This window comes from Bufo bufo, chromosome 3 (assembly GCF_905171765.1).
Source record: "Bufo bufo chromosome 3, aBufBuf1.1, whole genome shotgun sequence".
Classification (NCBI taxonomy): domain Eukaryota; kingdom Metazoa; phylum Chordata; class Amphibia; order Anura; family Bufonidae; genus Bufo; species Bufo bufo.
The window spans coordinates 630,452,296-630,475,092 of NC_053391.1; the positions used below are offsets into that span (position 1 = coordinate 630,452,296).

General features: G+C 40.0%; 1 protein-coding gene across 1 annotated transcript in view; it reads right to left on the reverse strand.

Annotated features, from left to right (window-relative positions):
• Window positions 1-22,797, reverse strand: part of B3GLCT (beta 3-glucosyltransferase) — a 587,625-nt gene that overhangs the window by 175,512 nt on the left and 389,316 nt on the right. Inside the window, exon 8 of the mRNA XM_040426156.1 lies at window positions 17,607-17,670. Coding sequence (XP_040282090.1) covers window positions 17,607-17,670 — 64 coding nt within the window. The remainder of the gene's footprint in view (window positions 1-17,606; window positions 17,671-22,797) is intronic.

A 22,797-nucleotide genomic window follows, 5' to 3' on the forward strand; every position in this document is an offset into this window, starting at 1 on the left:
ATATATATTGTGCAAATGTTCGGAGGCAAACTGCCTGATCTCCCAGCGTTTGAGATGAGTATTTTTGTTTTAAAAGTAAATAATAAAGGTTAAAGTTTTAACATATAGATAGGACACCTAAAAAGAGTTTTTGGTCAGGTGACCATGGTTTGATGTTTGCTACAATCTCCTGAGGGCCATAAAGGGACAAAAATCTGGTTCTTTGTCTAAAGCCTCATGCACACGGCCGTTGTTTGGGTCCGCATCCGAGCCGCCATTTTGGCAGCTCAGATGCGGACCCATTCACTTCAATGGGGCCGCAAAAGATGCGGACAGCACTTCGTGTGCTGTCTGCATCCGTTGCACCATTCTGTGGCCCCGCAAATAAAAATAGAATATGTCCTATTTTTGTCCGTTTTGCAGACCGCAAAAAAACAGAAAGGTCGTGTGCATGCGGCCTAAGGGGTACTCTTTCCCATTATGGAGAGCCAATGGTATGCTAAGTACTAGTTTGTGTAGTATTGTAGGCCAAGCGATGCGCCTGGTACGCCAAGTACATGTGTACAGTGTTGTAGACCAGGCGATGCACCTGGTACGCGGAGTACATGTGTGCAGTATTGTAGGCCAGGCGATGGCCCTCTGGGTTGTTGGGAAAAATATTCATATTAGCTTTCCTAAACCTATCTGACCTGGCAGTTGTTAGACATGATAATTTGCATATATTTTCCCCCAGAAATCCAGAGGAACATTGTCTAGCCTACAATAGTCATCACATATATCAACTGGTCTTTTCCTAGAAACCAAGAGTAGTCTGGCATACAATACTCATGCACCCCAAAAAGTATCCCACAAGGTAAGTCAATCAAGTAAGATACATTTCTTTTGAGATATTATGGTTCTCTTGTCCATATAGAAAGAGAACTAGCTTGCATGTACATACAGAGGTGTAAGCTTTGTAAGATCTTGTCTCACTTTTAGTTGAAGGTTACTTTGAAGGTGTCTCTCTCTGAGTTTGATCCAAAAGAGTGAAATAAAGTTGCTGAAGGTGTTATCCGTCTTTGCTATACTGATTATGTATCCTCAGGTGAATAGGAAGAAGCTGTCCCATTTAAGTGAGGGCTCAGGGGTAACCTCAGGGTGGGTACTATTTCTATTATGGAGACCAGTTGATATATGTGATGACTATTGTAGGCTAAACGACACTTGCTTGTAACATTCTCAAAGTGCAGCATTACTAAGTGCATCTGAGATATTCAGGAGACTAACTTAGAGCTTTTACACTGTAGCAGAAATTCAGCTGTGTTTTTGGTGGCTACTCAGACACTGTGCTTCAAAACAGGTAAGGAATTTGTTAGACAGGTTTTTGCTATTGTCTGATTGCAAATGAGCATAGGGTGATTAAGGTGTTAAATTTGTTGTTGTGGGAGGAGCTTTTGTGGGAGTGTGGTGTAAATATAGCAACATAGTATTAGCTTGCCTAATTATAGCTTGCAGCATTACTAAGTGCATATGAGATATTCAGGAGATAATCTGGAGGTGGATACAACCTAAAAAAGTAAGATTTGTTTGTTTAAAATCGTTTTCCTCTTTAAAATGGCAGACCTGGTTCTGTGCAGGAATTGTTGTGAATTTCAGGTTTCACTCTTCGGAGGTTTGGATGCTATCTGATCTGTAGACAGCTCTCCATAATGCAGCAGGAAATTGCATTTTTAAAATCTGAGATTTGTAAATTAACTGTTAAACAAACTTAGGCTAGGAATGTTGCAATGCCACTGCCACAGAGGCCCCCTAGAAATGGAAGATGGGTTACTGCAGGTTCTGGTAGAGTTAGAGTTGTTGATAGAAGAGATGTCCCACAGTCTGTGGCTCTCCATAATTCATTTGCACCACTTTCAGAGCGCAAGAGCAACATGGAGGATGGCTCAGGCACAGTGGGTGAGGAACAATCATCTCCTATGCCTAAAGTATGCAAGACTGCAGCCAAAGACAAAAAGGATAAGGTGAGGAATGATGGTAAGCAGCTGTTGGTGGATGATTCTATCATTAGAGGTGTGAAGTTTGAGGAAAATGGTTTTGCGAGATGTCTCCCTGGTGCTACCGCTAGCAGGGACAGATGACGCATCCTTAATATTGTTAGGCAAGCAAAGCAGGAAAGGGAGGTGGATGTTATTATCCATCTTGGGACAAATGATCTAGCTTGCAATGAGGTTTCAAAGGTGAAGGAAGATTTTCACACACTTGGTAATGATATACGGGAGGTTGCATCGACTGTTTCATTTTCTGCAGTTTTGCCTGTGCATAACCTTCAACATGACAGGAAGATGCTCATTAAGGAATTCAATGTATGGCTTGGTGAATGGTGTCTGAACCAAGGGTTTGGCTTTGTGTCTCATGTTATCTCTCGTTGGAATGGAAAAGAACTGTACAAGAAAGATGGTTTGCATCTTTCTCTTAAGGGAACGAATGTCCTCAGTGAACAGTTCAAAGTATTTGCTAAGAAGCATTTAAACTAGGAAAGGGGGGGCAAAAGAGTGATAATCCAGCAGTCTGACTGCCCCCTGGAACAATGCCAGAAGATGCCAGTAGCACATAGGTTAAGAAATGACAAGCTCAGAGTATTGTCTCCAAAGGCTTGCAGTTTAGGGAATAAGATCAATGAACTTGAGTCTATAATGGCATCTGAGATTATAGATTTAGTGGCCGCTACTGAGACATGGTTCAATGGGAGTAATGACTGGGATATAACAATACCAGGGTTCTCTCTATATAGGAAAGACAGAGAAGGCAATACAGGGGGAGGGGTGGCCCTGTATGTGAAAGATAGCATAAAATCTAATTTAATACAAGTTAGCGAGACCAATTTAGGGAGTCAGTTTGGGTTACGTTGCAGCTTGATAATCATAAGGTAATTCGTGTAGGTGTGATATATAGACCACCTAGCAAAGTCAAAGAATTAGATGATCGACTAGTTGAGAGAATAGCTAAAATGACATTGAAAGGGGAAGTTATCATTATGGGAGACTTTAATCTTCCTGATGTAAACTGGAAAACCAAAATAGCTAGTTCTGCCAGGAGTACAGATATTCTAAATTCCCTACTGGAATTATCTCTACACAAAGTAGTGGAGGAGCCAACCCGGAAAAAGGCCATTTTAGATTTAGTATTCACAAATGGGAATTTGGTATCTGATATTACTGTAGGGGAAAGCTTGGGATCTAGTGATCACCAGTCAGTGTGGTTTACTATAAGTACAGTGACTGAGTCACACCACACAAAAATAAAAGTTTTAGATTTTAGAAAAACTGACTTTTCTAAAATTAGATTAGTGGTATACGAGTCCCTATCAGATTGGAACAGTTTCAATGGAGTCCAGGAGAAATGGGACTACTGAAGGCAACAGATAATTGCATTAGGCTTGTCAGTAAAAGCAAAAAAAGGAAGAGACCACTGTGGTACTAAGCAGAAGTGGCCAAAATCATTAAAAACAAAAAGATAGCATTTAGTAATTATAAAAAAAAAACGAGGATGACAGGCAAATTTATAAGATTAGGCAGAGAGAGGCCAAGCAAGTTATAAGAGCTTCTAAAGCACAGGCAGAAGAGAAATTAGCTCAGTCAGTCAAAAAAGGCGATAAGACATTCTTTAGATACATAAATGAAAAAGGAAACTAAAACAAGGAATTACCAAATTAAAAACAAAAGAAGGAAGGTATATGGAAGAAAATAAAGAACTAGCTGACTGCCTCAATGAATACTTCTGTTCAGTTTTTACAAAGGAAAATCAAGGAAAAGGACCTCAGTTAGGAAGGAAGACTAATGAATCTTTTGATGCATGTGTCTTTACAGAGGAAGAGGTTCTAAGTCAGCTGTCTAAAATTAATACAAATAAGTCACAGGGGCCTGATGGGATACACCCAAAGCTATTTAAAGAGCTCAGCGGTGAACTAGCAAAACCATTAACAGATTTATTTAACCAATCACCGGCAACAAGAGTCGTCCCAGAAGATTGGAAATTAGCAAATGTTGTGCCCATTCACAAGAAAGGTAGTAGGGAGCAATCGGACAACTATAGGCCAGTAAGCCTGACATCAATAGTGGGGAAATTGATGGAAACCATACTTAAGGGGAGGATTGTGGAACAACTAAAATCCCATGGATTGAAAAACGAAAAACAGCATGGGTTTACTTCAGGGAGATCATGTCAAACTAATCTTATAGATTTTTTTGATTGGGTGACTAAAATAATAGATGGCAGAGGTGCAGTAGACATCACTTATCTAGACTTTAGTAAGGCTTTTGATACTGTCCCACATAGAAGGCTTATCAATAAATTGCAGTCTTTGTGCTTGGACTCCCATATTGTTGAATGGATTAGGCAGTGGCTGAGGGACAGGCAACAGAGGGTTGTAGTCAAAGGAGTATATTCAGACCATGGTCTTGTTACCAGTGGGGTACCTCAGGGATCTGTTCTAGGACCCATATTGTTTAATATCTTTATCAGCGAAATTGCAGAAGGCCTCGATGGTAAGGTGTGTCTTTTTTCTGATGACACAAAGATTTTTAACAGGGTTGATGTTCCTGGAGAGGTACACCAAATGGAAAAGGATTTAGGAAAACTAGAGGAATGGTCAAAAATCTGGCAACTAAAATGTAATGTTGATAAGTGCAAGATAATGCACCTGGGGTGTAAAAACCCAAGAGCAGAATATAAAATCAGTGATACAGTCCTAACCTCTGAGGAAAGGGATTTAGGGGTCATTATTTCGGAAGACTTAAAAGGTAGGCAGACAATGTCATAGAGCAGCAGGAAATTCTAGCAGAATGCTTGGGTGCATAGGTAGGCATTACCAGTAGAGAGAGGGAGGTGCTCATGCCGCTCTACAGAGCACTAGTGAGACCTCATTTGGAGTATTGTGCTCAGTACTGGAGACCATATCTCCAGAAGGATATTGATACTTTGGAGAGAGTTCAGAGAAGAGCTACTAAACTGGTACATGGATTGCAGGATAAAACTTACCAGGAAAGATTAAAGGACCTCAACATGTATAGCTTGAAAGAAAGACGAGACAGAGGGGATATGATAGAAACTTTTAAATACATAAAGGGAATCAACAAGGTAAAAGAGGAGAGAATATTTAAAAGAAGAAAAACTGCTACAAGAGGACATAGTTTTAAATTAGAGGGGCAAAGGTTTAAAAGTAATATCAGGAAGTATTACTTTACTGAGAGAGTAGTGGATGCATGGAATAGCCTTCCTGCAGAAGTGGTAGCTGCAAATACAATGAAGGAGTTTAAGCATGCATGGGATAGGCATAAGACCATCCTTCATATAAGATGGGGCCCAAGGGCTATTCATAGTATTCAGTATATTGGGTAGACTAGATGGGCCAAATGGTTCTTATCTGCCGAACACATTCTATGTTTCCTCTGGATCGCTGAGTAAAATATATGCAAATTATCATGACTAACATATGCCGGCATCAGGTTTAGGAAAGCTAATTTAAGAACAAACCGCTCCTCTGGACACCAGTTGAGGGCTCTGTGTGTCTCGTAAACAAAGAAAGTGACTTATAAGTTTTCTGTTGTTTTTTCTTTTATGTAAGCACTTTCTAGTAGTTATGTGGATATTTTTTTTTTAATCTCTATTTTATTTTATTTTTTTACTTCTTTTTACTACTTTGGAAAGAATAAACAGTTCACCCATAGAATTATGGTCTCAGGTTCCAATACTTTCAAGTTACAATGGTTTTTCCAGCATAAAATATTTGTAATGAACTAAAATTAGAGGGAGCACTATAAAGGTAGATATTTAACCTTTGCCCGACCTCCCCTGTAATACTAGGGCAGAGGTCGGATCTTTAAAGATGGTACCTGCTCGCGAGCACAATGGAGCCATAGCTGCTGGGTTTCTGCTGTTTTATACAGCAGACACCCGGGTATAATGTCTGCTATCAGCAGAAATGCTGATTGTAGGCGTTTAACCCCTCAGATCCCACAGTCAAATGAGACCATGGCACCTGAGATTGTAAAACCCGGAAGCGCTGCCACCTGCAGGCCTACACTTGGAAAAGCATTGGAGCAGGCCCCGGACTTTCACAAGCAAGAATGGCTTCTCCGATCACCATGTGGGGGCAGCACTACATTGGAATATACTGAATGTTCTATCTATGAATGGATTTATTTTCATTAATATATAGAATTCGCAATCTAAGGGTTGCATGATGTTGGGCCCTTGGGGTGTAAATGAAAGTAAAAAAAAAAGTAAAACAGTAATAAAAAAAAGAAAAATTATAAAAAATAAAGAAATTAAAAAATATATATCAAGGGCACCACCACATGCAAAAATGCTCATATTAAAATATAAAAATATTTATTCCATACGGCGAACAGCATAATGGAAAAATAAACATCGAATTGGCTGATTTTTTGGCATTTCACCTCCCCAAAAAATTAAATAAAAAGTGACCAAAAAGTCCCACACTCCAAACTGGTATGAATAAAAACTACACATCATTGTGTAAAAACCGAGCCCTCACACATTTCCATAGACATAACTATAAAAAAGTTATGGGGTCAAAATATGGCGATGAAAAGAAAAGTTTTTATTTTAAGTGTTAAAGGGGTTGTCCGAGTTATTTTTTTGTTCTTTCTATGTTTCTAATGTAACAGATTTCCAATTAACTCACTTTATCTCCAGTGGCTGGTTTCTCAGATTTCAGAGGGTCACATGACCTGTGATGTCAGCTTCTCTCCCTGCTCTGATAAAGTTCATTTACAAGCCTGTAAAGGAGACGTCACTGTGCTGGCCACGCCCCCCCCCCTTCACTGCCATCTGGTCTCTCCTAGGATTCTCAACCCCCTCAGCTGCACAGACTGGGTAGCTGCAGCAGTGCCAATTCTGGGCACAGGAGCTGACAGACTAGAGAGAGCATTGCACAAGAAGGTAGGGTGAAGATCCTGTGTGTATTAGCAGTGTCATTATACAGCTGGGACTTGTAGTTCTACACTTACAAGTAGCTGTTGATTCTCCCAGCACTCAGGGCAGCTCTTGTATCCACTCCCTTAGCAGTGTCATTATACAGCTGGGACTTGTAGTTCTACACATACAACATGCTGTTGATTCTCTCAGCACTCAGGGCAGCTCTTGTATCCACTCCCTTAGCAGTGTCATTATACAGCTGGGACTTGTAGTCCTACACATACAACATGCTGCTGATTCTCCCAGCAGGCAGACATGTCACTCAGGGCAGCTCTTGTAGCCACTCCCTTAGCAGAGCAGGGGGAGGGGCAGAGATTGTTTTTATTGCATGTAAACAAAGGGCAAGAAAAGAACCAGGGAAATTAGGAAATATAGTTTTTTTTGCATAAAACTTGCTTAGCTTAGTTATATATTGCTGCCCATCAGATTTTCCGTGCTATATTATTTTTTTTTTCATAACTCGGACAACCCCTTTAAAATACAAGAAAAACTATAGAAGTGTATAACTATATAAGTTTTAACGCATAGGAAAGGAATTTAAATTTTCACCATTTTTTTTCCCACCCTCCCACTACATTATATGCAATATTAAGTGGTTCTATTGGAAATGAAAACTTGTTTCGCAAAAAAACAAGCCCTCATACGGCTATGTGAATGAAAAAATAAAAAAGTTATGGCCCTGGGAAGGCAAGGAGTAAAAAACGCAAAAACAAAAAGTTGTCAGGGGTAGAAGGGGCTAATAGTGTATAAACTGCAATATAGGGGGGGGGGGGGAACTATTTATAAAGAACATTGAAGAAGAAAAAAAAAGATTAACCTGCACATTAATTTTCCATTAAGCAATTTCTAAAAGTTTTAAATAGCAATTTATACTAAAATCTGCAGTGATCTACAAAAGAACTTCAATTTAGAGGAGGTGTTGTATTACAATTTTGAAATTGATTTATTAAGCAGAGCAGAACTTTGTTTTATTTCTCCGTATGAGAAAAACACAAGATCCAGTTAATTGATTTTCAGAGAAAAGAAGCATTTAATTTTTAATGAGACTCTCATTTTACCATTCCTTGTAAGGCCCAAGAGTTCTGGTATTTAAATGGTCCAAAAACCCAAGAAAAGTCGATGTCAAGATGCTATATTTCAAATATTAATTGAAGTCAATAACTATTGTAGCTGTAAAATTCAGTAAGTAAATTTTTCCATTTAGTTTAGATTCTTACAATGGCTGGTACTTAATACAAAGTATATACAGAGCAATACAGTTAAATTGACTCTTTCTTGCCAGGAAACCTAACAAAGATAAGCAGAACTTATTATTTGCATTCAAGTGACCCTGTGAGGAGACCTTGACACTTTAAAGGTTTTGTCCAAGATCATTAAAAATCTTGGACAAGCCCCAAAAGGGTTTTCCGAGATCTAAATACTAATAACCAATCCTCCGGGACCCCCGCCAATCAGTTGTTTGAGAAGGTACTGGCGCTCCTGTTAGTGCCTCAGCCTTCTCAATGCTCTCCAAGCACAGTGCCGTACATTGTATAGTGGTTGTGCTTGGTATCGCAGCTTAGCCCTATTCACTTCTATGGGGATGAGCTGCACCTTAGGAAAAGTTGCGAGAAGGCTATGGTGCTACGGTAAGGACCGCTGACTTCTCGAACAGCGGATTGTCCGGGATCCCATTTGTTGGACCCCACTGATCAGATACTGATGACCAAGAGGACAAGTCACAGTAAGCAAGTCCTGGAAAACTCCTTTAAATGGTTTAAAATAAAAAGCATGCTATACTCACTCCTTTATCCCATGCCTTTTTTTCTGCATCGGTTCTCCTGCCACTGTGTATCTACAAACAGCAGTGATGATGTGCCTAGACACAGCACAGTCAATCATGTGCCTTGCCCCAGCATGGCTTATGATTTTTTTTTTTTACATACATATATACATAGTCCTGATCAAAAGTTGAAGACCACTTGAAAAATGGCAAAAAATCATATTTAGCATGGCTGGATCTTAACAAGGTTCCAAGTAGAGCTTCAACATTCAACAAGAAGAAATGGGAGTGAGACAAAACATTTTTTGAGCATTCAATTTAATGAAAACAACGAATAAACTGAAACAGGCTGTTTTTCAGCTAATCAAAAGTTTAGGACCACACCTCCAAAAAAAACCTAAACCCCCCCAAAACAAAAATCCAACTTCCAAACATGAACTCAGTAATGAGTAGCTCCGCCGTTATTGTTGATCACTTCAAAAATTCGTTTCGGCATGCTTGATGCAAGCGTTTCCATGAGGTGAGTGGAAACATTTCTCCAAGAGGTGAAGACTGCCGCACGAAGGCCATCTACTGTCTGGAACTGTTGTCCATTTTTGTAAACTTCCCTTGCCATCCATCCCCAAAGGTTCTCAATTGGATTTAAATCAGGGGAACACGCAGGATGGGCCAAAAGAGTGATGTTATTCTCCTGGAAGAAGTCCCTTGTCCTGCGGGCATTGTGTACTGTAGCGTTATCCTTTTGAAAAACCCAGTCGTTACCACACAGACGAGGGCCTTCAGTCATGAGGAATGCTCTCTGCAACATCTGGACATAGCCAGCGGCCGTTTGACGCCCCTGCACTGCCTGAGCTCCATTGTTCCACTGAAGGAAAAAGCACCCAGACCATTATGGCGCCGCCTCCACTGTGGCGCGTAGAAAACATCTCAGGTGGGATCTGCTTGTCATGCCAGTAACGTTGGAAACCATCAGGACCTTCAAGGTTAAATTTTTTCTCATCTGAGAATAAAACTTTCTTCCACCTTTGAATGTCCCATGTTTGGTGCTCTCTTGCAAAGTCCAAACGAGCAGTTCTGTGGCGTTCAAGGAGACAAGGTCTTTGAAGACGTTTTGTTTTGAAGCTCTTAAGTCTCAGATACCGTCTGATGTTTATGTGGCTGCAGTCAGCACCAGTAAGGGCCTTAATTTGGGTCGAGGATCGTGCAGTATCTTGACGGACAGCCAATTGGATCCTCCGGCTCAGTGCTGGTGAAATTTATTTGGGTCTTCCACTTGACTTTTTTGTTTCATAACCCTCAGGATCATTTAAGAAATTCCAAATGACTGTCTTACTGCGTCCCACCTCAGCAGCGATGGCGCTCTGTGAGAGACCCTGCTTATGCATTTCAACAACCCGACCACGTTCAAAAAGGGAGAGTTTTTTTGCCTTTGCCATCACAACGTGTGACTACCTGACAGAAAATGACAATGAATTCACATCTTTGCACAGATTTGGCCTTTTAAAGGCATGTGGTCCTAAACTTTTGATCAGCTGAAAAACAGCCTGTTTCAGTTTAATCGTTATTTTCAATTAATTGAATGCTCAAAAAATGTTTTGTCTCACTCTCATTTCTTCTTGTTGCATGTTGAAGCTCTACTTGGAACCTTGTTAAGATCCAACAATGTAAAAAATGATTTTTTGCCATTTTTCAAATGGTCTTAAACTTTTGATCAGGACTGTATATATATATATATATATATATATATATATATATATATATATACACACACACAAGTGTAAGGGGGCTGGCTTACAGTCAGTAAGAGAAATAAGCCATGACCCCTAAAGCCGCATCACTATTTTATATAAGATCACATTCCTGAGTAATCTCAGAGACATGTATGCTGCACATTGGAGGAGGGGCTAAAAGGTTTAACATCTGTGACACACTGTAGATGGAAGTCAGGTGGGTGTATGTATATGGATATATATATGTATCTGCCCCTTCATTGATATGTGTATGTATGTCTATGGGCCCCCTTATATGGCCAATAGGGATATATATTCCCTGTATGGCCATGTATATATTCCCTCTCATGTAGATGTATATATGGAGATGTGTGTATGCCGTGCATACATCTGTATATGTGTATCTGCCATGGCTCTCCCCCAGGTGTATATATATATATATATATATATATATATATATGGGCCTATAACTGCCCATGTATGCCCCAGGTTTATAATGAATATATATGTGTATATAGATGCGCCCCAAGTGGCGCGGAATGGGTGCGGAAAGAAAAACACGGTCGTGACTGGGCCCTAAACCTGTAATCTTGTACTGACAATATCTGTGAAGAATTCACTCTATAAGACTCACCTAACCATTACCTGCACCTAGGTTTTAGAGGAGGAAAAGAAATATATATTTTGAACCAAATGGTGCACAAAAATATTTCACTACCTACAGTTTTAAGGGAATTTTATATGATAGCCTTTTCCTTCTTTGATATCTTTCAAAAATTTACCATATGCAGCAGAAGACTATGGGATTTTTTGCTACAAAATACAGTAATGAAAAACATGTCAGCACTGTGTCCTTCATAGTTATGAGGGCACTGCAGCTGAGAACATCAGTGGATGATATACTGTTATGGGGATCTGTTCCTGATACACCTTTGAGAGATCTGCTACTGACACACTGTTATGGGGATCTGTTCCTGATACACTTATGAGAGATCTGCCACTGACACACTGCTATGGATGATCTGTTGCTGACACTCTTATGAGGGATCTTCTGATGACATACTTATAGGAGATCTTCTGGTACACTTTAATAGCGGATCTGCGGATGACACACTGTTATAGGGGGATCTGCGGATGACACATTGTTATGGGGAGACCTGGAGATGGCACACTATTACCCAGCTTGCTGATATGGCGAGCGGGGGACGTAGGACAGAGAAAGTGTACAACACACGTGTGTACCAGTACATCACATGTCCATGACACAGCCAAGTAGTTAAGAATGTGCCTATGTATAGGAAAGGAGAAAGCGACAAGCAGGACCACAGATACAGACCTTCAAGTATCAAACAGATAAGCAAATCTCACAATCTTACAGTTCGATGGCCGATTAATAGGCATAGTAAATATGAGTAGCGGTATGAGGTTAATGACCTGTGGAACACTAGATGGCAGCGGGTTTTAACAATTATTAAAGGGGTTATCCTACCCCTATAATGCCCCTCCAAATGCCTGGGCCCCTCACACAGATTGTACCTACCCCACTGCCCAGCACCTGCGTTGCTTCTAATGCCCGCACGGCCGCTCCTGCATCTCCCCATAGCTCGGATTGCAGGGTAGTCATAACCATGGAAATGAGTAGAGGATAATGTGATGAAAAATGAATCAAGCCAGCAAAGGAGGCAATATGGACAATCACAATACATTATTAAGTGTCTTTTATTAAGTTTCAGACAACCCATTTAATATCCAAAGATGACCTCACTGCTGTAAATTAGCAGTGTACACTATGTGGTGTTAGGGCTGCAAATCTTATTTCAGCTCGCTGGTTTCCTGCTTTAATGAGTGAAAAGTGACCGCCTAGCTCTTGATCGGGTAATAAATCAAATGCGAATAGTACGTAACTATTTGTAAAATCTTCACAGTTTTCTGTTTACAGACACATGTACAAGAGACATACAGTACAGACCAAAAGTTTGGACACACCTTCTCATTCAAAGAGTTTTCTTTATTTTCAGGACTATGAAAATTGTAGATTCACACTGAAGGCATCAAAACTATGAATTAACACATGTGGAATTATATTCATAACAAACAAGTGTGAAACAACTGAAAATATGTCATATTCTAGGTTCTACAAAGTAGCCACCTTTTGCTTTGATTACTGCTTTGCACACTCTTGGCATTCTCTTGATGAGCTTCAAGAGGTAGTCCCCTGAAATGGTTTTCACTTCACAGGTGTGCCCTGTCAGGTTTAATAAGTGGGATTTCTTGCCTTATAAATGGGGTTGCGTTGAGGAGAAGTCAGGTGGATACACAGCTGATAGTCTTACTAAATAGACTGTTAGAATTTGTATTATGGCAAGAAAAAAGCAGCTAAGTAAAGAAAAACAAGTGGCCATCATTACTTTAAGAAATTAATTAGTCAGTCAGTCAGCCGAAAAATTGGGAAAACTTTGAAAGTAAGGGCTATTTGACCATGAAGGAGAGTGATGGGGTGCTGCGCCAGATGACCTGGCCTCCACAGTCACCGGACCTGAACCCAATCGAGATGGTTTGGGGTGAGCTGGACCGCAGAGTGAAGGCAAAAGGGCCAACAAGTGCTAAGCATCTCTGGGAACTCCTTCAAGACTGTTGGAAGACCATTTCAGGGGACTACCTCTTAAAGCTCATCAAGAGAATGCCAAGAGTGTGCAAAGCAGTAATCAAAGCAAAAGGTGGCTACTTTGAAGAACCTAGAATATGACATATTTTCAGTTGTTTCACACTTGTTTGTTATGTATATAATTCCACATGTGTTAATTCATAGTTTTGATGCCTTCATAGTCATGAAAATAAAGAAAACTCTTTGAATGAGAAGGTGTGTCCAAACTTTTGGTCTGTACTGTATACTTTCTGATAGCTACATCGACTTCGAAATTAGGCTGAAAAGGGCTTGCAGGAATCTGTTATCTATCTATATACAGAGCAGCATGATTTATATTACACCCAGATTCCTTTGGTAATTGCTGATAAATGCCTCATTATCCACAAATCCTAACAGTTTTAGGAATCTGACCCTCAAACAAATTTTCATGATCTGTACTCCCTGTACCATTCGGTATGCTGTACACTTTTAGGCCCGCTCTATTAACCGTATATTTGGCTGGAGTTGTTAAAACCACTTGACTGCAACCTATTCTGACAGCTGGCGCTACCTGTACTGATTTTCCATAAAGAGAGGCCTGTAAGATTTGTACTTGAAACTGTTCAGGGTCGGCAGATTTTAAACAAAAAATATAATTTCTGGATAGTTTGATTTTAACCCCTTCACGCATTTTCAGGTACATGTACGCGGGGGAATGTGGTCTCTTGTCGCATCCCCATGTGCATGTACGTGAACTGAACGGGCGGGTGCAGGAGAAGCACCTGCTTGATCAGTGGCACGTGCCTGGCTGTTACTGAGAGCCGGGCCCCTGCTGTAACCGGCAGCATAGCTGAAAACGCAGATGACAGCAGATTAACCATTCACATGCCATGGTCAACGCCAACTGTGGCAGGTGCAGGGCTTACAGAAGGAGGGGGCTCCCTCTCTGACCCAATCAGCATTTGGGAGTTTCTACTGTAGGGGTGCATCAGGGGGTCTTCAAATTTAACATGGCAACCAATGAAATCTGCCCTCTAAAATCCATATGGTGCTCCCTCCATTCTGCGCTCTGCTGTGTGCCCATACAACAATTTAAAACCACATATAGGGGGTGTCTGCAAACTGCAGAATCAGGGTAATAAATGTTGAGGTTTTTGTGGTTTTTGTTAAACCTTGCTGTGCTACCGGAAAAAAATGGATAAAAAAAGAAAAATCGGCAAAAAAAAAAAGTCTAATTTTTTAATTTCACCTACATTTTCCTTTAATTCTTATGGAACACCTAAAGAAGTTTGCAAAATCAGTTTTGAATAATTTGAAGGGAGTAGGTTCTAAAATTAGGTTATTTATGGGTGATTTCTATTATGTAAGCCCACAAAATAATTTCAGAACTGAATTAGTCCTTTAAAGTTAGGTTTGGAAATTTTCTTTTTATTTCAAAATTGCTACTAAACTTCAAAGCCTTCTAACGTCCGAAAAAATAAAATGACATTAACAAAATTATGCCAACATAAAGTAGACATATGGGGAATGTAAAGTAATAACAATTTTATGAGGTATCACTCTCCGTCTTAAAAGCAGAGTAATTCAAATTTTGAAAATAGTAAATTTTCCATAAATTTGTGATTTTTCTTGAATAAATAAAGATAAAACATATTGACGTAAATTTACCACTGACATGAAGTATACAATATGTCATGAAGAAACATTCTCAGAATCGTTTTGATAAGCTGCTATGGATTGAACTTCTAAAAGAAGAGAATCTTTCAATGCTGGTCTGTGTGGGTGGAATGTCAAAAATATCCAATTCAGATTTGGTGGCACTCTACTGAACAGTCATGAATGAACACCATGATAAATGCTTAAACGATGTTGTGAGAAGCCTAAGTGTTTTTTTACTGCGGCGTCTTTTACGCATCACACTCTTATTAATGAGTATTGGTGGCAATGGTGAATTAAAACATCTTTCTCTTTAACGCTAATTTCTTGCGACATAAACAAGGCCTTCCTGCTCAGGCTGTTATCGATTGTTCTGATCTAAAACAGAGGTTTGAGATGATTGTATCTTTAACAATGTTTCTGATGGCGTCTTTACTCGATCTATGCCTTTTCTGAAAAGAGGTATGGCTCTTCTAAAAAAAAAAAAAGCTCCTTAATATTCCTGAACGCCCAACGTCACACATGTATTCATCACCATAGAAACCCTCCAAACTATGCCCAGCTTGAACAGCATAAACAGCAGGGTCTAAAATGTAATTGCACAATGTATTTCCTTGAACTCAAATTTTACAGGCTTCCCCTGACTTGTTAAAATTGAAATTGTTATGGAATCAAAATGTTGCCTGCACAGGCGTATGTAATCTGTCCATATGTAGTGTAGGTTAACAACTTTATTTTTACCACCAACTTCAAACAGATCTTAAAGGGTTTGTCCAGGTTCAGAGCTGAACCTGGACATATCCTCATTTTCACCCAGGCAGCCCCTCTGATTTGAGCATTTCATGCTTTGTGGCTCTCCCTTGCCCTGTGCTGTATTGCGCAGGGCAAGGGCTTTTTTGTTTATATTTTTTACACTGCTAGGTGGAGGCTTCCACCCAGCAGTACGCCCGGTGACCTCACTGGCTCTCATGGACGGGCTTTAGCGCGGCCCTAGCTATTTTACAGGCTAGGGCAGCGCTAAAGCCGGCCCATTAGTGCCAGTGACATCACTGAACTCACTGCTAGGTGGACACCTAAGCCAAGCTTTCGCCATGGAGAGCCCAAAAAATGCTCTGATGCTCATATCAGAGGGGCTGCCTGGGTGAAAATGTGGATATGTCTAGGTTCAGCTCTGAACCTGGACAATCCCTTAAATAGCTGTACAGAGCTATCACCCACAAGCTTATGTTGTATTTTATCTGTATACACAAATAATGTATGAAACCCATCTTTTATAAAAACAGATCTGCTATCTTGAGCATCAGTTATGATCAGTAATTTTTGAACGGAGAACAAGTCCTGCATACAGTTCAATGTTTCCGACAAAAAACCCAAAAAGAAAACAGAAGGTACTCCGTGTGCATTCCGTTTGCGTATGTCTGTTCCGCAAAATGATAAACATGTCCTATTATTGTCTGTTAAACAAAACAAGCAATGCAACAGCTCACTGCAAAGCAAATAAAGTACAAAATTGCATCATAATTGCAAATGCTATACTAATAAGTTAGAGATGCTTGGCAAATCGTTTTGTACAAAATTATTTGAGCCCGTCTGCCGCACGTCAAGGCGATCTCTAGTTAGACGGGTTCCTAACACTAAATTTTACCTGTTATGTGCCATGACGGCTACCATATAATTCAGAAAGTGCAGGTTCCACATGCATGCTGGATCCGCCTGAATTTCTGTCATTTTTGGTGACAAAATGGCCTCCATTATATCCACGGAAAGTAGTTACCAGCATGCATGCCGGGCCCAGAGATAGTGTGTGGACTCTCATTGCAGTCTTTGGTGACCTTTTGGCGCCAAGGGTGGTGTGGAGTGGGCCCGGCATGCATGCTGGTAACTGCTTTCCGTGTATATAATGGAGGCCATTTTGGCACCAAAAATTACAGAAATTCAGGCGGATCCAGCATGCATGTGGAACCTGCACTTTCTGAATTATATGGTAGCCGTCATGGCACATAACATGTAAAATTTAGTGTTAGGAACCCGTCTAACTAGAGATCGCCTTGACGTGCAGCAGACGGGCTCAAATAATTTTGTACAAAACTATTTGCCAAGCATCTCTAACTTATTAGTATAGCATTTGCAATTATGATGCAATTTTGAACTTTATTTGCTTTGCAGTGAGCTGTTGCATTGCATGTTTTGTTTAACAGTCTTGTTCTCAGCCATAGCAACGTGCCCCTGCGCTTTGGGATGTGCTGACTGACCCTCATTTCCTATTATTGTCCCCATTATGGACAAGGATAGGACTGTTCTATTAGGAGCCAGCTGTTCCGTTCCGCAAAATACGGAATGCACACGGACGTCATCTGTATTTTTTTTATCATTTAGCATTTTGCGGACGCACGTGGCCGGTATCTGTGTTTTGCGGATCCGCAATTTGTAGACCGCAAAACACTTACGGTTGTGTGAAAGCACCCTTACACTGGAGGTGTAAACTAAGTTCTTTTACTTTGGCCTTTTGTCCTTATACTGAAATAGATGGAAAAACAACAACAACAAAAAAAAACGCCAAACCTACAACATGCTTCATTTTATTTATTTTTTTTAAAGGCAGGATGCCAAAAAAGGCACCTAGTGAATAAAAACCCCACTTGCAAAAAAAAAAAATTGCAAAAAAAAAAATATGCTTGTATTCCATATTTCCAATAGATCATCAGCTAACATCTGGTACAGGCATTTTTTTACAGTAACAAAACGGCAGTACTAAGAACAGAAAACTGCAGAATAATGTCCAAAAAACACACTTGTTAAAGCTTTCTGAAAGTAACAATTATAACACAAAGTAACATTTTTTTTCTTCTATTAAATAATAAGAAAATAGCCTTACCTCATGTTTCAGGTCTATAGTAAAATCCGAACTAGGTGGATCCTTAATGAGAATCTCAGTAAGCCTAAAAAAAAAAAAATTCACAATAAAAAGTCTCATTAACACATCATGGAAAATGGCAGGCAAATAAAACCCACAAAACTATACACTGGTAAATGTTACAGAAACCAAACTAATCTACAATGACTTGATGGGGCCCGTTTACTCTGTGTTCTTGTTATAATACTCAAACAGCTGCCAACAGCATTGAAAGCAAATATACTTAATTTAATAAAATGATTTAATTGCAAAGCGGTCAAATGAAAGTATCTTGGGGGAAAGAAAGTTAATGAAAAGTACAAAAGTAAAATAGAAATGTACTACATATGTTAAAATGAATAACAGATTGAACAGAAAGCCTTTTTTCCATCTAGAATTTCCAAATAAATAAGAGGTATAATTAGTGAAATAAGGGAGTACTTACATCATAGAGCAAATGAACATTTTAGGTTTAATATAATAAATACATGCTAACTCAATAAGGATTATATATAGCAAACTTTCTCCAAAAGACCACTCCTGATCAAGACCAGATTTTTCTATGAAACATGAATTTCTCTTTCTTATATACAGTCGTGGCCAAAAGTTTTGAGAATGACACAAATATTAGTTTTCACAAAGTTTGCTGCTAAACTGCTTTTAGATCTTTGTTTCAGTTGTTTCTCTGATGTAGTGAAATATAATTACACGCACTTCATAAGTTTCAAAGGCTTTTATCGACAATTACATGACATTTATGCAAAGAGTCAGTATTTGCAGTGTTGGCCCTTCTTTTTCAGGACCTCTGCAATTCGACTGGGCATGCTCTCAATCAACTTCTGGGCCAATTCCTGACTGATAGCAACCCATTCTTTCATAATCACTTCTTGGGGTTTGTCAGAATTAGTGGGTTTTTGTTTGTCCACCCGCCTCTTGAGGATTGACCACAAGTTCTCAATGGGATTAAGATCTGGGGAGTTTCCAGGCCATGGACCCAAAATGTCAACGTTTTGGTCCCCGAGCCACTTAGTTATCACTTTTGCCTTATGGCACGGTGCTCCATCGTGCTGGAAAATGCATTGTTCTTCACCAAACTGTTGTTGGATTGTTGAAAGAAGTTGCTGTTGGAGGGTGTTTTGGTACCATTCTTTAGGCTGTGTTTTTGGGCAAAATTGTGAGTGAGCCCACTCCCTTGGATGAGAAGCAACCCCACACATGAATAGTCTCAGGATGCTTTACTGTTGGCATGACACAGGACTGATCGTAGCACTCACCTTTTATTCTTTGGACGAGCCTTTTTCCAGATGCCCCAAACAATCGGAAAGAGGCTTCATCAGAGAATATGACTTTGCCCCAGTGCTCAGCAGTCCATTCACCATACTTTCAATTTGTCCCTGATGGGTTTTTTTTGGAGAGAAGTGGCTTCTTTGCTGCCCTTCTTGACACCAGGCCATCTTCCAAAAGTCTTCGCCTCACTGTGCGTGCAGATGCGCTCACACCTGCCTGCTGCCATTCCTGAGCAAGTTCTGCACTGGTGGCACTCCGATCCCACAGCTGAATCCTCTTTAGGAGACGATCCTGGCGCTTGCTGGACTTTCTTGGACACCCTGAAGCCTTCTTAACAAGAATTGAACCTCTTTCCTTGAAGTTCTTGATGATCCTATAAATTGTTGATTGAGGTGCAATCTTAGTAGCCACAATATCCTTGCCTATGAAGCCATTTTTATGCAACGCAATGATGGCTGCACGCGTTTCTTTGCAGGTCACCATGGTTAACAATGAAAGAACAATGATTTCAAGCATCACCCTCCTTTTAACATGTCAAGTCTGCCATTTTAACCCAATCAGCCTGACATAATGATCTTCAGCCTTGTGCTCGTCAACATTCTCACCTGAGTTAACAAGACGATTACTGAATTGATCTCAGCAGGTCCTTTAATGACAGCAATGAAATGCAGTGGAAAGTTTTTTTTGGGGATTAAGTTAATTTTCATGGCAAAGAAGGACTATGCAATTCATCTGATCACTCTTCATAACATTCTGGAGTATATGCAAATTGCTATTATAAAAACTTAAACAGCAACTTTTCCAGTTTCCAATATTTATGTAATTCTCAAAACTTTTGGCCACGACTGTACATCATATATCTTGCCAAAGGGCATCTGTCAGCAGTTTTGTACCAATGAAACTGGCTGATTTGGTGCATGTGCACTTGGCAGCGGAAGGCATCTGTGTTGGTCCCATGTTCATATGTGTCTCATTGCTGAGAAAAAATAAGTTCTCATACATGCAAATGAGCCTCTTGGAGAAACGGGGGCGTTGCCGTTACAGCTAGAGACTCTGCTCTCTCTGCAACTGCCGTGCCCTCTGCACTTTGATTGACTGAGCCAGGCGTGATGATGTTTCCCTGTCAAAGTGGAGAGGATGCAGCAGTTGCAGAGAGAACAGTGTCTCTAAGTGTAATGGCAACGCCCCCATTGCTCCTAGAGGCTCATTTGCATACAATAAAACATAATTTTTTTTCTACAATGCGGGCACATATGAACATGGGACCAACACAGATGTCTTCAGCTGCCAAGTGCACATGCACCAAATCAGCCAGTTTTATCGGTAGAAAACTGCTGACAGATGCCGCTGAAAGGACACCTAAATCTTTAGGGTATGACCACTTGGTGTAGAAACTTCAGTACTGCGCACCCATCAACAATACAGACCCATTAAACAGTACAATGTTTATTAATTTAATTAGAGCTCGTTGTGCATGGTACTCGAACGCAGCAAGGCCGTGTCCCAACCGTGGCATGACTCCGTGTGAAACCACGAAGATGCAGCAGTGCTTCTCCGTGTGCACCTTTTGCTTTCATTAGCTCTGCTCTGCTTTTCCAGCATGAGGGGGTTAGATCATGGAAATTATATGTAAGATCCATGTTCTGTACACTAGAAAAGCTGAGCAGAGCTAATGAAAGCTGAAGGTGCAAAGTGCTTTAACTTCCTAACAGTCCCGTTAAAATTGGAAAAACCCTCACAAAAATTTCTTTTTTTTATTGTAGATTTTTAATGTATGCCTGAAGTAAATCCTGTTGGCACACAACTCAGGGGACACTATTGGATTTTTAACCCCTTAGTGACATAATTCATTTTAGCCTTAAGGACCAATAATATTTTTCCCCTTTGTGTTCCAGGAGTCGTAACTTTTTTTCTTCAAAATTTTTATTTTATGGGATTAGTTAGGTTTTTAGGAATCATTTGGGGTATATATAGTGTATTAAATTTTCTTTTATTATGAAATTTTTAGGGAGAAAGATTACAAAACAGCAATTTTTACATTATTTTGTGGAATTTATTTACAGCGTTCACTGTGTGGTAAAAATAACAACTTTATTATGTGGGTGTTTACTTTGATGATAATGTCACATTTCTATATATTTTACTGCAAGCTGTCAGCTCTGTAACTACTCCCTCATTCTCCTCCAGACGGGGGGAGGGGGGCCAGTTCCTTTAACTGCACATATCTTTGATATTGTTTGAAAGCTGACATTCCAAGCTTTCAGACAATACCAGAATGACAGTAATATGTTCAGGACATGAGAAGATATCACTGTTAGAAATCAGGATGCAGTGAATACAGCTGAAAGAAAAAGCAGGCTTTACCCGACTCGAGTTATATCTCCTCTGTTGCTTGGACTTTAGCTTTCAAACAAGACCAGTTGCATGTTTCTAGCTGTGACCATTCAGGAGATAGCAGCATCTAAAGCAGCCCGCCCCCCCCCCCCCCCCTCCACTTTCTGCCTGAGCTCAGTAAACAGGCTCAGGACGGCATGGTTCAAGCTTCATCTCCTACTGGTTTCAGAATTCTCCGATTCTTTCATCAGGGAAGTTTGCATCCTATGGATTGTTTGCATCCTATGTCTTTGAACACACTCCCTTTTCTCGCAAAACAGCTATATGGTTTAAATAAGTGGTAAATATACTGTTTGTAACAAGCAAATCTGTTTGTTTTCTTCTAGCAAACTTCTGTTTTCACATCCCATAATAAATCAAACAGCGAGAGAAAAACTATACAAATGTGGTATTGTTGTAATCATACTGACCCAGAGAATGAAAGACACAGGTCAGCTGTACCACATAGGGAATGCTGTAGAAACCAAACCCATGGTGAAATTGCATTTTTTTTTTTTTATTCCAGCCCATTTGGATTTTTTTTCCAGCTTTGCACTACAGTGTATTGCAATATTAAATGGTGTCATTAAAAAGTACTACAAATCCTGTAAAAGACCAGCCCCATAGGGCTATATGAACAGAAAAATAAAAAAGTTACGATTCCAGGAAGGTGGAGAGAGAAAAACAAATACGCAAAAATAGACTGCTGCCTCATAAAAGGGGTTCAACATTGACTAAGGGTCCATTCACACGTCTGCAATTTCGTTCCGCATTTTGCAGAACGGAATTGCGGACCCATTTATTTCTATTGGGCCGCACGATGTGCGGCCCGGATCCGGAATTGTGGACCCGCAGCAATTCTGATCCCGAAGAAAATAGACCATGTCCTGTTCTTGTCCGCAATTGTGGACAAGAATAGGCATTTTCTATTAAGTGCCGGCAATGTGCGGTCTGCAAAATGCAGACCGCAAATCGCTCATGTCCGTGTTTTGCGGATCCACGGATCCTCAAAACACACACGGACGTGTGAATGGACCCTAATTCAGTCAATTCTGTGGAAAACATGCTGGCATCGCTAGTTCAAAGGTTAAACATTGCCTAATTCAGTTAATTCTGTGGAAAACAAAGTGGCATCATTAGTTCAAACGTCTTAAATAGCCACCATAGGGCTATATGAACAGAAAAATAAAAAAGTAACGGTTCCAGGAAGGTAGAGTGTGAAAAACAAAAACACTAAAATAGAAAAGCACTGCATCATGAAGGGGTTCAACATGGCCTAATTCAGTTTATTCTGATGAAAACAAGCTGGCATCGCTAGTTCAAAGGTCTCGAACGAACCAACGTATAAACCAATGACTTAAACATGCTCTATGATACCAGGCACATCTCTAAAGCTTTTATGGTCCAACAAATCTTCATATCACTAATGTGAAAATATCCTAGCATGGACCTAGGGCTGCAGTAAATGATTACTTTAGCAATCGAGTATTCTATCGGTAATTTTTACGATTAA